We start from the raw sequence: 16,923 nt of genomic DNA, 5'->3' as shown, positions 1-16,923 counted from the left end.
TCACTCGGCTATGGAGATCTTCACATCACAATATGTGGTACTAAATGTGATAAGCTTTGAAAATCTTTCATCCTTAATATCCTTTTTTTTTTTAAAGGTTTCTTTTACTTGTTTTTACACTACAGTTGGATAGTACAGTTCTTTTTACTATTTCTATTTGAAACTCTGAAATAAAGAGTTGCCTGTGATTTATTCTGTTTTATTTTTTCAGGAACAGGAACTAGCTTTCACTTGGCCTTGCCCTTGCCAGTGATGTGTTTCATTCAAAACATTTTAGTCAAACTTCAGGGAAGGTTTTTACTATAACAGTGTTTTAGAAAAATTGAAGTCTGTTGCAGTTAATAATTTTTAGTTTGTTATCAATATCATGGCAAATTCTTAAGATATCAGAAATTACACATTTTATCCCATTCATAACTTGACAACAGCTGCCAATCTAGCTGCTGAGATGCCACTTCATACTTCTAATAAAAAAAATTGGGAGGGAGGTGTCATTTTAGTAAATTGCTAGTTCCAGACTTTCAAGAACTTCCACTTCCCACAGTATATAAATCACAGGTAATCCATTATTTCAAAGTAGCTATTAATACTGTGGTAAACCAACTTAAAATAGTTCTTTGTTAAATAATCCATTTGGAAAAAATATACATAAATAACCTAAAAGGTAAAGTGCAGCCATTATCAACCCACTGCAGGATGGAAGCCTCCTCAACAATTCATGCTGAGGGAAATGGACCATAATCTGCCACACTGGTCCAGTGCAGGTTGGCAGATCGACCATATTCAGCAGTCAGAGGCTTGAACACCGGTCTACTCAAAGAGCGTGTGCTACTGCACTCCCACTCCTGACCACTTGGCTATGGCAGCCTCTTTTTAAATTGACTTTTCTTTCTTTCATACAGAATCGACTATGGTTCTGGGGTAACATATGCAATCAGTGTTAAGCATAACTGCACATTCTGCAATCAAACTCATTTGCTGCCACAAAAAATGCATAGTCATTTTTGTTCATTTAGCTGCAATAAAATGAAGTTATAAACTCTGGCTGGAGGCCATCAAAAAAGTATAAAAAGGAAACAAATCACTCTCTCAATAAGTTTCTCAATTGCATTATTTTAAAAAACATTAATTCAGCAGAAATTTTGCTGTTTATTCAAAAGAAAGTGTAACTGCCCTGCATAGCTGCTTTAATAGTATTGTCATCTTATCAGATGGTGGGCAGAATTAAGTCCATGTAAAAAAAATAAAAACTTGCCCTTTCAATAAAAACTTAAGTTTGCAGCCAGGAATAGTAAAAAGGATTTTTAACTGTCACTTAAGCCTCTAGCAGAACTAGCTAATTTTATGAAAAAAAAAAAAAAAAAAAATCGAATATAAAAGTATTTTGCTTAAAAGAGAATATCTGTAGTTTATGTGTTTATATTTCAATCTAAAATGAAAATTTTCATTTATCAATCTTCACAAATATGGCAGGGATTTTCCAGCAAAGATGCCAGTATGCATACATAACAGATTTAATATAATATAGGATGCCAAAATAAATAGCTGTACATTATGATAAGCAAGCTGACCACACAGGAGATATGCAGTGTATATTTAATCTGTTTTATAAGAAGGTATTATACTAAGCTATCTCCTTATACCTAAATTACATTAGGCAAATTTAAATTTCACAACAGTTGTGAAAATTGTAATGAGCGTAACCACACAGATGTTATAACATGAATTCACGAAATTCAACTATTTGTGCTCAAACTTTGGAAAACATTCAATATTTATTGATGTTTTCTTCTTGTTCCTTTGAACAAACTAACGATGGCAGTATTCACACAGCATAACATGATATTGAAATATTTGCATTACAGTGTAGTAACAACAAAAACTAACACTTGCTGTGTATTTCTGGAATCAGATCTCCAAATAAATGGCATTAGGAATAATGTACCAGAATACCTTACGGAAATAGGATACTATTGCTGGAATAGAATGTTTTATCATTATTCGAGGTCTCTAGCAATTTGGTTTGGACAGAAATTGCTCAAGTGGCCCAGATAATAATACTGGCCAAGAGAGCACTTTCTCCAACCAATGCAAGTGCCTGGAAAGCAAATGGCATTGCCACTGATTGGAGCTAATGTATTTCATGCATTCTTCAATGAATTTCTTCTCTTCATTTTGAACAGCTTCATTACAATGGATTTCAAGCTTTGATTTTTTAATCCTATTACTTTCTTCAATGTCTCCAGTATGAATTGGCACTAACTGATGACATCTGTGGAAGGAAGGATGGCACATTGCATAGATTACAAAGCGACGATGACACCACAAGGCTTCATGACCAGGGAATGTCATAATGAGCTCTGATGTAAATATTAGTTCTTTATGAAGAACAGACCATACATCAAAGTTGTCCTGCAAGCTACTTCTTGAACTATCAGAAGGAAATTTGGTGGCATCATATATATGGTTGTGCAATGCATATGGTGATGAACTGCTGTCAGAGCGATCTGCTTGCACCTGAGCATAAATTGTGATTAGCAATTGTCTGTAGTGGAAGCCACTATAGTCAGACACATGTTTAGAAACCCAATGATGTGTATTCTCCAGTTCTTGAAGTACCAGCTAGAAAAATAAAGAAAAAAGAACAGTTAAGAAAAGAAATAAAGCATGTGGGAAATGCTATTATAGATGATATGCATTTAAGTTAAAGAAAAAATATAACTAGCAGGCTCAATGTGCCACACATTGAAATTATGTAACTTTAGTGAGTTGAAGCTTCATTATTGGCCTGTTTTCTCAAACTGCATTACAAGTTTATAGCATTTTTTTAAATAAATTACACAAAGTGAATTTTAAGAAAACTTCCTTAAAAATTTTTCTCAAAATCAAAATACAGACCTACCCCTATAATGAAAACAACTGTTTTCTTGAATTATGACATTATTATTTTATTATATTATGCACATCTGCCAGCATTAACAAAATTTAACTCTATGCCTCTTAAACTTTGATGATTAGAAAAATGTGTCTTTCAGCAAAGTACAGGGTGATCATAAAGTAAGTAACATAACATGAAAATATGTAAATATTTTGGTATATTATCTGCATATAAGAAAACATATTAACCAAGTTTTATTGCAGGGGAGACTTCAAAAGAAAAAGAAAATATGCAAATAAGAAACATTTCAATCAATATTATGCACCTTTTGAAGTTCATGGGACCAGAATACATCCATTTTGATTTAGATGGGTTTGAAGGATCTGCACAAGTAGAGAATGTCAGTATTAATTAATCAATAAAAATATTTAGTTGGATTAACACTGCAGAATTTTCATCATTCTCATTTAAAATATTAATAATCTTTTAGGTTGCTGTGGCAGAAAACTGTGAATAAACAGTTCATGTATTAATTTTAGTCAATATAAGAAAGATAACAGTTGTGCTGTGGAAAAATTCAGTAAATTTTCTTGCATGTGATGAAAAGATTGCTAAGTTTCATTTTTGCTGCAATAACAATCAAGCAGCTCAATGTATAAAAGCTATAGATTAAACAATGCTTATTATGTGTAACGGTATATACCTTCAAGAGAGAGGAAGGAGTACTGGTCCAGTTGTTCCTCCAATAGGATGGAGTACCCCCCTTCACGTTTGCTGAAGATTTTCTGCATTATTAAGAGAACATTTTGGTGGCAGAAACTTCACTAGGGTTTTAAAACAATGTTACCACCTCATACTCCAGATTTGATCCTCATTATTAGTGACTGTGAAGTTACTTAAAATGCTACAGCTACAGACATAACCCAAAAGTTGTTGTACAACTATAGAGGGTGATCAAATATTGCAAGGAATGAGCAAATTTAAACATGCTTTAAATTTAAACTGGATTTCTGAACTCTAATGTTCCATGGCTCAAATGGTAGCAAAATGCACAGATGATCAGCTGCTATAGAGCAATTATGCAATATTCCAGAAGAGTATTGAAGTTTCCCCTATAGTATATATCCTGAGACATCCCTTGGGTGCGTCAGGGTAGTTTTTTTTTTTTTTATGTAAACCCCAAACACGAGAGGTATTAGAACCTATAGTACTTGGTACCGTGCTTGGGTTGGAGGTGGAGAAGATGAAAGAAGATATTTGTTGACATTGCACTTGAACTTCTGTAGACTGTAATTTTCAGGAAATAGGTATGAAGGAAGGTTGTTCCAGAAAACGGCAGTTGAATGAATAAACAAGGAAGATGAAAAGTTGGTTCTGTGAGTTTGAAGTTGGACAGTAAATGGACGTTGGCTAGTGGCAGCACATGTTCGGACTGTTTTGAAAGGGAGAGCGGGAATTATAGAAGCCAATTCAGAAGAACACTGCCCATGGATCTGTAGAAGAGGCATGCAGCAGAAACAGTACGTCTATGAGACAGCGAGTGAAGAGACTCTGTTAGAGATGAATCATTAATTAACCTAACTGCCCTCTTCTGAATGGAATCAAGAAGACAGAGAGGTTTTGGGGGCATCACCCCAGATGTGGGAACAATATTCCATGGCAGAACAGATTTGCGATTTATACAGAGTGAGTCTTCATCCAAGATTTCCTAGGCTTTTGTGATTTGCTTAGGCATTATTAGGCTGATCAGGTTTCCATAAATCTTTTCATAAACTTTAAAAAAGAAGATTTCCATAAAACTGGGAAAAACGTAAAAATTCATGCATATGTAACAGCAATGAGAACTGCTAATTCAAATATTTTTATGGTGCAGTTCTTAAATTCTATGAATTTTATAGCATGTAATTTAAGTATATTATTTCTCATTATTTCAAAGTAAAACTAAAAATAACTGGAATAACAGAACAAATAAATTTACTGCATACTTTTGTTGGACTCCTAGCCATTTCTTGCATCACCCAAATTCGATGGCTCCAGGCATAATAGTTATTAGGATAGCGATCTGCAGCCTTGCTACAAACATAGAATTCGTGTTCTATTGTTTTTGTTGAAATAGCTGCTGTTTCTTGCTTCATTAAGATCTGCAGCAACCACTTTCTATGATTAAAAAAGAAAAAGTTATTAAAAATAAAATAAATAAATAAATAAAATTGTGTGTGTGTGTGTGTGTGTGTGTGTGTGTGTGTGTGTGTGTGTGTGTGTGTGTGAGAGAGAGAGAGAGAGAGAGAGAGAGAGAGAGAGAGAGAGAGCTTTAGCAGATTTGATAATTTGGCTTTGTAATACAAAGGTCCACATTAGCAGTCACTGACAATATAAACAAGAGTAAAAAAAATTATTACTTTTAAAGTTATGTAATCAAGAGGGGAACAGGTATCCTGTGTGTTGTCAGACACTCAGCCTAAAACACTGATGGATCCAATATCTCTCTATTACAGAAGATTTAGGAGAAGTCCGGTTGGCCTGCCTCCCTAAAATCCACTCATGCACACCTTCTCGATGGTACGCCCTGTTAAGTCACTTAGGTGGCAACGAACGTGTAGAGTGGTTCTCTTCAAGCTGCCTGGTCAGTGTGAAGAGGAAAAGACCAAACCCTTCAGCATGAGAGCACAACAATACAAATGGCCCTCAGTCCCCAACAGCTTTCACTCTCCCTCTTATGGCAGCGAGAGGATAAGAGTGGAAGCAGAGGGTGCTAAGAATCTCTGGGTACGACCAGGCTGCCATGCACGGAAACTGAACTTAGCCTGTTATAACGTATGATCACTCATCGGTGAAGACAGGATATTAGAGCTGGAAAAGGAATTAGAAAATGTGAATTGGAATATCATCGGTTTGGCTGAAACAACAAGAAGAAATGAATCACTTATAAGTTTATCAAGTGGAAATCTGCTGTACACCAATGGAAACAGTGAAAGGAGTGAAGGTGGAGTTCAGTTTCTGGTCCATAAAGATTTTAAAAACAACATTTTGGAATTCAAAAGTACATCATCACCAAGGGTGTCGAGGCTAATACTCAAGATTTCTAAGAGGTACAAGCTAAAGATTATAATGATTTATGCACCAACATCGAGCCACGATGATGAAGAGGTTGAAGAAATGTACACCGAAATTGAGTCTTCTAGATGAGCAGAAAACCCACTACACTATTATTAGGGGAGACTTCAATGCTAAGGTTGGAAAAAGGCAAAACAGCGCAGAAAGAGGAACTATAGGAAATTTTGGAATTGGTGAAAGAAATAAGAGGTGAAAGACTTGTGGAATTTGCAGAATCTCAAGGACTGTCAGTAATGAACACTTTTTTTCAAGAAAAGGGTGAACAGAAAGTGAACATGGAAGTGTCCAAATGGATTAACAACTAATGAAATCGACTTCATCCTCACTAACAGAAGATATATTGTGAATGATGTTACCATCCTGAATAAGGTAAATGTTTGAAGTGATCACAGAATGGTAAGATGTACACTTGATATAGATGTAGGAAAGGAAAGGAAAAAACTGACTTGAGTAAATAATACAAAGGTCTTTGAGATAACAGAGGAGGAGAAAAAGCAGTATGAACTGGAACTTAAAAACAAGTTTGAGCTTCTGCAGACTGCTCAGGACCAAGATATCGACGAGGAATATTACAACTTTCTGAAAGTGATAAAGCCCAAGAAACCTATAGGGAAACAGAAATCCAAAGAAGAAAAAATTAGTCAAGAAACACACTGACAGGGAGAAAATTATTGAGTATACTGAGTTATGCAAAGCCATTAGAAAGAGACTCAGAGAGGACATAAGAAGATTTAACACAAGAAAAGTAGAACAAGCATTAAGGGAAAACATAGGATTTAAATCAGCAGCCATGAGCAGTAATACAGAAAGACAAATGATACTGAAACTGAAGAATAGCGATTGTGTACTTATAAACAGCAGAGAAGGCATAATTCAAATAGCAGAAGACTACTATAGAGAATTATACAAGGAGTGAGGGAATGATACCAGCAGTGGGGAAGATGGATTGCAAAGTAGCAACACATACGACATACCCGATATTCTTCCTGATGAGGTAGAACATGCATTGAAGAAAATGAAGAATCGGAAAGCCCCGGGGGGGAAGATGAAGTTACTGTAGATTTGTTAAAATTGGGAGGAAGAGACATAACACAAAAACTAGCAAGGCTCTTCACAAAGTGCATTAGAAAAGGTGTGACGCCTAAGCAATGGAATAATGCAATCATAGTTTTGCTGCATAAGAAAGGAGATAAATCAGAAATTGGAAATTATAGACCAATTAGCTTGTTATCCCACATCTACAAGTTGTTCACAAGGGTAATTACTAACAGATTAGAAAGAATACTTGATGAGAATCAACCGAAAGAGCAAGCTGGCTTTAGGACAGGATTCTCAACTATGGATCACCTTCACGTAATATCACAGCTAATGGAGAAAGCAAATGAATATAAAACATCATTATGCTTGGCATTTGTGGATTATGAAAAGGCATTTGATTCCATACAGCATAAGGCAATGTTTCGGGCACTGGAAAGACAAAGCATAGATACCCCATATATTATGATTTTGAAGAAAATATATGAGAGTGCTACCTCCTTTATTAGACTGACAAAGATAGTAGCAAATTTAAAATTGAGAAAGGAGTTCGACAAGGAGACATAATATCTCCGAAGCTGTTTACTGCTGCCCTTGACGAAGCTTTCAGAAGATTAAACTGGTCGCAGAAAGGAGTCAATGTGAACAGAGAGTACCTAAACCATTTACGATTTGCAGATGACATTGTGGTTATAAGCCACGATCCCAAAGAATTATAGGAAAATCTTAATCAGTTATGCACAGTTAGTAAGGATTTTGGACTAAAGATGAATATGGCTAAAACAAAAGTAATGATGAACAAGTATGCCACGGAAAGGAAAATAATGATTGGAAGGAGCAGTAATTGAAAAGGTGGAGTCATATACTTATCTGGGACAAGTTATTAGCTGTAATAATGATAAATGGCTGAAAGTCAAGAGAAGAATGAATTTTGGATGGACAGCATTCAGGAAATATAGTCACATACTGAAGAGCAATATCCCAGTTTGTCTGAAACATAAAATAATGAATCAATGTATACTCCCCACCATGACTTATGGAAGTGAAACTTGGGCACTCACCAAAAGAATGGAAGAGAAGCTGAGAACTACACAGCGAAGAATGGAACAAATTATATTGGGAATCAGACTGTTAGATAAGAAGAGAAACACATGGATTAGGCAGCAAACTCAAGGACATTCTTATCAAAACTAAAGAACTAAAATGGTCTTGGGCAGGACACATAGCTCGAAGACATGATGACAGATGGACTAAGAAAATAACACCCAAGAGGAGCTAGAAGAAAACCTGGAAGACAAAGGCGGAGATGGATAGATGAAATTCATGAGTTTTTGGGTAGTAAATGGACGGCCAGTGCTCAAAACAGAAGGAACTGGAAACTGGATTGAAATGCAGTGGATTGAAAATGGCTGATGATGATGATGAATCAGTAAGAGCCAAAACACTGATAACAGTTTCTCAATCATCCAATGTTAATGCTAGGAAAATATGCAGAAATATTCATAGATGTAAAAGCATATTTTTAATCTGCAGCAAAATAGTACCAATGCAAGACCTGATTTACAGAAGGAACTAATATTTTTGTAAGTAAATCCTGGTAAAAGTTTTGATATGATTACCAATGATAAAAATTAGTAACTATGTTCAAATAAAAATTGTATTCATCATTGTCATCATCATCATCTGTCATCGTTCTGCTATTCCACAGGTCGACGTATAATGCCTCACCACCATGCTCTGTCCATATACTACTCTCCTTTGTTGATTTCACTCGTTTCCTCCTCTCTTAATGACATCGCTCTTTATCATGTCCTGCCACATCATTCTTGGTCTTTTGTCCTTTAATTGTAAATCAAACATTCTTCTTGGCAAACACCTCTCGTTCACCCTCTTGCCATGTCCAAACCATTTCAAACGGGACTTTTCAATCCTATTCTGTAGTTTTTCAATCTGAATTCTCTCCCTAATCATATCATTCCTGATTTTGTTGCATTGTCTTTCCAGCTATGGTCCTCACAAATCTCATTTCTGCCCCTGAATTCTTCTTTCATCCTTTTTTCTTATAGTCCAAGTTTCAGATGCATATGTCAGAATTGGTACGTAACAGGTCTGATATATAGCCTTTTTACACTTCAGTGGTATGTTCCTGTTCCAGATCAGATCTCTTGTCTGCCTATAGAAATTCCTACCCTCTTGTATCCTTCTATTTATTTCTTCATTATCGTTCCAATCTTTGTAATGGTGCTTCCTAAATACTTGAAGTCGTTAACCATTTTTAGCCTTTTCCCTACCATTGTAATATATCCATCAGGCTCGCCACTCCTCTCTAGAATCATTACTTCACTCTTCTCCTGACTGAAAACCAGTCCAAATTCATCAGCCATACTAGCCCACATATCAATTTGCTGTTCTACTTGTTCCCTGCTCTCTCCCCATATACAGAGGTCATCTGCGAAGAGCATAACTTTCATCTGGTCTTGTCCAAGTTGTTCTGCCACTCTACATTGCACATCATTCGTAACAGCTATGAACAGTAGTGGTGACAGGATGCCTCCTTGCATCAAACCTGATGTTATTTTGAAGCTCTCCATCAACCCCATCACTGTTCTTACTTTGCTCACTGTATTGGTGTACATATTCTGAATCCTCTTCACAAGATGTTCCAAAATCCCCAAGTTTCTCAAAACCTCCCACACCTTCTCTCTCTTTATGACATCAAACACTTTCTTTATGTCTAAAAATGCCATCCATAATTCTTTATTGTGTTCATAACACTTTTCTATCAGTTGCCTGATGAAAAAAATTAGATCCACTGTCAATCTGCCAGGCTTAAAGCCATACTATTCCTCAGCCATCCTATTTTCCATCGTTCCTCTTATCTTCCACTCTAACACTCTTTCATACTGCTTATTCACATATCAGTAAGCTGTATTCGTATTAGTGAAATATTCTTGCACCCAATAAGTCAGTGGTTTGACCTTTTTTTAATAATGGCACCCTTAATTAATTTTTTTATTTTGTGGCACCCCTACTCAATTTTATGCCTGTTAGATCTGAATTCTCTCTCTCTATATATATAATATTAAAAAAAAATGTTATATGATAGTCATTATAATAATATAATAATTATAAGAATACACCTTTTTATAATGAAATAAATACTTAAATTTAAAAACATATAAGTTTAAGTAACTTAAACCCAAATTATGTGGCACCCCTGGAATGTTGTTGCAGCACCCAGGTTGAAAACCACTGCACTAAGTAAACATAAATATAAATAAATGAAAATATTTAATAAACTATACAAAATGGAGAATGGTATGTACAATTAAAAAAAAAAAAAAAAAATATATATATATATATATATAGGTTTTAAAATATAAAAAAATATATTGCTTTTAGCCCTTTATAAAGTATAAAGGGCTAAAAGCAATAAATAGACAGATTACAGTTTGATAGTGTCTTTCTGAACTGTAACAGTGCATGGCATGATATCAATTCAAAGAGCACATTTTCATGTAATAAATAACTGAAATCACATAACTATGCAACATTGTGAAATGGCCTTGCACAGTGAAGAGGGTTAAAAACAATTGCAGAAGGAAAAGGAGAGGGGAGAGAGATTAAAAAGAAGAGGGAGGGGAAACCAACAAAAATCAATCAGAATCTGGTGATGCAAGATGAAAGAATTAACATATAGAGCATACCAATTCTTATCTACCACAATATTTCATGATGGGGCATATTTGTTGTTAGGATAGCGATATGAACCCCTTTACTGTGATTGATACTGGGATTAGGAGTAAAAGTATGTAGTGCATGCAGCTGTGAGACAGTTGGAAATTGTGCGAATAATGAATAATTATTTGCCATTCATAATGATTTTCATATTATAATTTGAAGATCAATATGCTGCTTTGCCAGTAGGGCATTAAGAGGGCAAATCAAGCAAAATTTGTAGTCCTGATAGCTCTCTCATGCTTTTTAATTCCCTGCCTGATTTTGCCCACAGAGTACATCCCACAAGCACTATTGGCTTGAACATTGTGGAAATCTTTCCACCAGTAATCATCTTCAAGTTATTGAATGCTCGCACAATTTCAGAACATGTTCATGGCAAGAAGTACTGAATATTTTTACTTCTAGCTCCAATATCATTCGCGCTAAAGGGGAAGTTCATATTGACCTCATCATGGAATCTGTTATTATGCAGTATGAATGTTGGAATGATCTATATATTGTTTTCAATACTCATACTGTATTACCAGATTCTGATTTTATTTTTTCCCCCTCTCTTTTTAACTCACTTCCCTTTTCTTTTATTGTTATTCCCTTCTTTCTTTTCTTTCTACTGCACTTTTAAGCCATTGGGCAAGACCATATAACAATGTTATGATTTCAGTTATTCATCCCGTAACAATATTGTCATCTGAATTGATAGTTTTGTACATTTACAATTGAGAAAGACACTGTCTTGAAAGTTACTCTGTTTGTGTATTTTATTACTTTTAGCCCCTTTACAATTTATCAGTTCTTAACTGGTTGTTATTTTGTTTTTATTATTGTACTTACCATTCTCCATTTTGCGACTTATTAAATATTTTATTTTATTTACATTTGTGTTCACATTAATGATAATGATTCCTGACATATATGGCTTTTTTTTAAATACTGCATTCATGTCTTTTCAGATATAGATGAAAAGCGTAATAGTAAACGTTTGAAACACTAAAATAAGTTTGAAATGTTTACTGTTATTTGCTACTCTTTTACCTATAAAAAGTGAACAAAACTTATTTCAAAGAATGTGAAATATTTTCTTAAATAAAAAACTGTTATGCCACACAAAATTAAATTGTCATCACAATTAAAGGGATCATAAAAGAAACTTGGCATGATTATTTATAGCATGAAGCTTAGCATTATATGAAGTCGACTTTCTTGACTTACCTTCTGGATTGCAATGCATCCCTAATTAAAAAAAAATAAAAAAATAAAAAATATTTGTATACAGTCAGACCTCTCTTTAACAAACTTCCATATGGCAAATTTTTCTATTTAGAGAATTTTTTTGATTTCCCTTTGATCATTACACTGAAAATAGTTTCTGTATAACAGAAAATTTCCATATAGCGAACTGATTTCAACAGAGCTGGGTATGCATTGTTTGCACCTCTAGCCTTTTAGGCAATAGAACTGATGCTGTAGAAAGCACAAAGTAAGGAGCTAAAAGGATTAAAAATTGAGCTAAAACATTCCACAATCCAGTGGTGCTCGTAAAACTTATATACAACCTCTACTGTACCCAGAAGTCGTGCTGGTCAACTGCTATCTATGTGTCTACAGCCACCGGCAAAAATTAAGGCATATTCCTGATGCGGACATTGGCTCTGGTCAACCTGTTTTCTACTGTAAGCACCCTATTAGAGAATTAGGAGAGAGTGATTCTCCTTTATCCTGGAAATTCATCTGCTGTTTCACAAAAATAAGGCATCCACACTTTCACTAAATTTCACCTGTCTGTTTACATGGTAGGTGCAAGAGGTAACTAAATCAGTTTTGTTTCAGCTGCTGTGCAAAGTAATCTTACCAAAGAAATCCTTGAGTGTAGTGGAAAAAGTGGAAGTGCTTAATAGTGTAAATCAGGGTGTAAAAAATAAAAGAGAAAAAATATAGCTTTAAAATTTGGTATTCCTGCCAGTAATGCATCAACCATTCAAAACTTGTTTTGATTCTCAAACTGTTTGGGGAAACAGGACCCATTCGAAAGTGTGCAAAATTATGCCCTTATGAAGATGCAGCTCGGGTGTTCTCAATGGGGGCGACATTGCCCCAAAGGGGGCAGAAATTGGTTGGGGGACAAAAAATCATGGGTCTTACAATGCTTTGTGGCCCTCCAAAGGTCAACCCTACCTGATGACATCTTATTCCTTAATATTTAATTTCTCTCATTGGGTTTTCTTTTCCCCTGAGATGACAGATTTTTAACATGTAGGTATATTATATTAGCAGTGAGTACGAAAGTTTGATAAAAGGAAGATAGTGGGCGTGATTTAATTCAATTCACCTTTGTTTTTCATAGGCATTAAATGCCTAAGTATTTTCAGAGGTAATGTCTTCATAATCCTTGACGTTTGCATCTTTCTGACAGCTGTGACCTTGTTGGCAGCATGGTTTATTTATTCTTTTATTTCATTGGTCAATATATGAGGCATGGATGGGATGAGGAAATGTTTTGGTCTATTGTTCCTACTTTCTAAACAACAATTAGCATTGATTTATTGTTTCCTTGTGGAAGTTGTTTATTTTTGATCCACAGTGCTTTTGTGAGTGATATGGGCTATGAGAATTAAATAAAAGCAGTTTATATTTTATTATTTAATTCTTTGTAGTTATTCACCCCATCATCAATCATGTCAAGTGCTGAAAAGAAAAAGTGTCGACAGTATCTGAATGAATATCTAGCTCATGGTTTTATTGAAAGCCCATTCGACTCAAGACAGCCCATATGTGTTATGTGTAATAGTTCTTTTTTTGAATGAGGCTATGAAACCATCAAGACTTTTACATCACTTAAAAAAGGAAACATCCTGATAAAGTTGGTAAACATATTGAATATTTTAAAAATTTAAAACAGAATTTTGAGCAACGTAACACTGTTACTTCCTTATTTAAGAACGCACAAATGATGATAGAATGGTTGTGTCTTACAAAATTACAGAAATCATTGCAAAAACAGGTAGCTCATACAGTTGCTGAGACTGTTATATGACCCACATTAGAGACTGTAATTTCAACAGTGATGTAACAAAATCTTTCCAGTATTTTAAAAGCATTGCCATTGAGCAAAAATTCAATTTGAAGATGAATCAATGAAATGTCAGTTAACACTGAAGAGCAGCTAATTGACAAACTAAAAAAAGAAAATTTTCTATTTAGATAGATTGATGAATCCACAGTTACTGACAATAAGGCCCTTCTAATGCCATATATTCGTTATTTCGATGACGATTGTAAATTGCAAGAAGAGATGTTCGTAAAATCTTTAGAACTGACTGTACTGGAGCATCCATTTTTGCTGTAAAAACATGGTTTGATGATAAACAAGTACCATTAGAAAATTTGGTATGCTCTGCCACTCTGATGGCGCTACCTCCATAGTGTTGGAAGACAAAAGTTTTATAGCTCAACTAAAGGATGTCCCAAAGTTCTTGCAATACACTGAATTGTGCACTGACATCATCTAGCTGCAAAAAAACATCAGTCCAGTTCTTTATCAATCTCTCATTATAGTTATTAAATCCATCAATAAAATAAAGTCACATGGCAAATATGATCACCTTTTCAGAAAATTCTCTGTTGAAAATGAAGAACAGTATGTGGGGCTTCTTTTACATACAGGAGTCAGAAGGTTTCTAAAGGAAACTGTCTAACAAGATTTGTAAACTTTTTTGATACAATAATTAGTTTTTCAGAAAGCAAAGAAGACACAGATTTAGCAAAGGAGATCAGAAAACACAAAAACAACATATACTATATGACTTTGATTTTTCAAAAATTTAATGAAGTATCACTTCAAATTCAAGGGAAATTAATTACAGTGATAGACTATAAATGCATATTAAAAGTCTTCACTTAAAAAACTGGAAATATTTGAAAGCAATGTAATGAGAAAACAATTTCATGGTATGCAAGAGTTAGCTGAAATCAATAAATCTCTCACCAAGAATGATCTTAAGAATCAGATCACTTGTGTTCTTTAAAAGGTGCAATGAAAAATGGATTTTCAGATTTATTTTCTTTTGAAGTGAAGCCATGGATGTTAGATCCAATTGGATGCAATGCCAGGTCTGCTAGTGAAGAAATTCAGGAACTTATTGAATTAAAATATAACAAAGAATGCAAATATAAATTCAAATAAGGTGGAATGGCTAAGTTGTGGGGATCAAAAACTAAACTTCTTTATCCAACAATGTGGTCTGAAATGGCCAAAATACTTCTTTGTTTTCCAACATCTTATATGGTTTTAAGTGGTTTTAGTTCAGTAAATAAAATATCAACAAAAGAAACAAAGAATTGATATATGTTCAAGCGAATTAGAATTAAACTTACTAACACCATACTGAACATTGAACTTTTAGCTAAGAAGCATCAGGCTCAGGGATCCCATTGAATAAAAAAAGTATAAAGTATTTTCTTGTTTAAAATTTCATGGGGGGGGGAGGCAATTAGGAAAAAAAATTGTCTAAAAAAGTCCTTTAGGGGGCAATAAATAAAAAAAAAAAAGAATGTTGAGAAACACTGATGTAGATGAAGCCGTTTTTAAGTGGGTGAAGTTGATTTGAGACCAAAATATGCTGATATCTGGGCCATTAATAAAAGAAAAGGCATTAGCATTAGTAGAGGTACATGATGCAAGAAAGCAAGCAAGCTTATAGAGCATCACCCCAAAAAAAAAAAAAAAAACCTTCCCATTTCACTGATCCATTCATTCCAAATGTTTGTCTAGTTCTGCCTTGAATTTATTTAAGCTATTAACTTCCACAACAACAGATAGAAGTTTGTTCCAGCAATCAACTACCTGCTGGCTAAAAGGCAAACGTCCACACATCTATTCTACGTCTTTCCTCAATTTGAATCTATGCCCACTCAGGTTTGTAATCCTGTCAGCATTGAGCTTGCTCAATCCATTCAAGGCCTTATACACCTCAATCAGATCGCCTCGCAAGTGCCTAGTCTCCAGAAGCTGCAATTTTCAGAACATAAGCCTTTTGTCTTTCTTCATAAGAGCACCCCTTTGTCTCCCTTCACCAATCTTGTTTGCCTTCTCTGTACTCATTCTAGCAGAGACTACATCCTTCCTAAAATGAGGCTTCCAGACCTGTATGCAGTACTCAAGGTGTGGCCTGACCATTGCCTTATACAAGGGGATAATCACCTCCTTATCCCTGCTTGCAAAATTCCTGTATACCATTGACAAGATTCCATGACCAACTCTGGCAGCCTATCTGCACTGCTCAGAAAACTTCATATCTGACTGCACGATTACCACCAATTCTCTTTCATTCTCCACTACCCTGAGTGTAACACCACCCAGTAGATACATTTCTCTGGGGTTACTGTCCCATATGCAGTACTTTGCATTTGTTAATGTTAATCTTCAGTTGCCACTTCTCAGTCCATCTACCCAACTTTTCCAGATCCTGTTGCAGCAGCAGCATACTGTCATTACTGTTATTAACCACCCTGCCAATCTTTGTATCACCTGCAAACTTGGACATTAAGCCCAATATATACCTACATCAATATTACTGATAAATATGGAAAACAACAATGGGCCCAACACTGAACCTTGAGGGACACCACTAATAACATTAGTCCAAGAAGAGCAGTATCCATTGATTACCACTCTCTGTCTTCTCCCACTCAACCATCCATTTATCCACTGTATCAACTTGCCATTAATGCAATACTGCTCCAATTTGTACAGTAGTCTTCCATGTGCAACAGTATAAAAAGCTTTCCTGAAATCCAAGTATATGATATCAGAATTATTTTTTGCATTCAGTTTCTTTGTGACCACATCATAGTATCCAATCAAAATGGTCAGACAAGACCAATGTCCCCTCGACAAGCCGATGCTGTGTATGAATTATTACTGCTGTCTTGTCTAGATGATCCTGCAATGCTTCTTTAACCAGTGACTCCATTATTTTCCCTGAAACAGAAGTCAAACAAACTAACAGGTCTGCAATTACTCATGTCACCCTTTGATTCCCCTTTGTGAATTGGAGATACATTTGCATATCTTCAGTCTGTGGGGAGGTCCCCACAGATTGGAGATATGCAATACAAATTGCATATCTCCATGCAATGCAATGCAATGAAACTGCTAT

General features: G+C 35.1%; 1 protein-coding gene across 1 annotated transcript in view; it reads right to left on the bottom strand.

Annotated features, from left to right (window-relative positions):
- Window positions 1-2,010: 2,010 nt before the first annotated feature.
- temp (protein prenyltransferase alpha subunit repeat-containing protein tempura) overlaps window positions 2,011-16,923 on the bottom strand; it is a 61,065-nt gene continuing 46,152 nt past the window's right edge. Inside the window, exons 6-7 of the mRNA XM_090384308.1 lie at window positions 4,864-5,035; window positions 2,011-2,622 (exon numbers count right to left, since the gene is read on the bottom strand). Coding sequence (XP_090240434.1) covers window positions 2,011-2,622; window positions 4,864-5,035 — 784 coding nt within the window. The remainder of the gene's footprint in view (window positions 2,623-4,863; window positions 5,036-16,923) is intronic.

Source organism: Mastigoproctus giganteus, chromosome 1, assembly GCF_048544385.1.
Source record: "Mastigoproctus giganteus isolate SK-2022 chromosome 1, ASM4854438v1, whole genome shotgun sequence".
Lineage (NCBI taxonomy): Eukaryota > Metazoa > Arthropoda > Arachnida > Uropygi > Thelyphonidae > Mastigoproctus > Mastigoproctus giganteus.
This window is presented reverse-complemented; position numbering and strand designations above follow the sequence as displayed.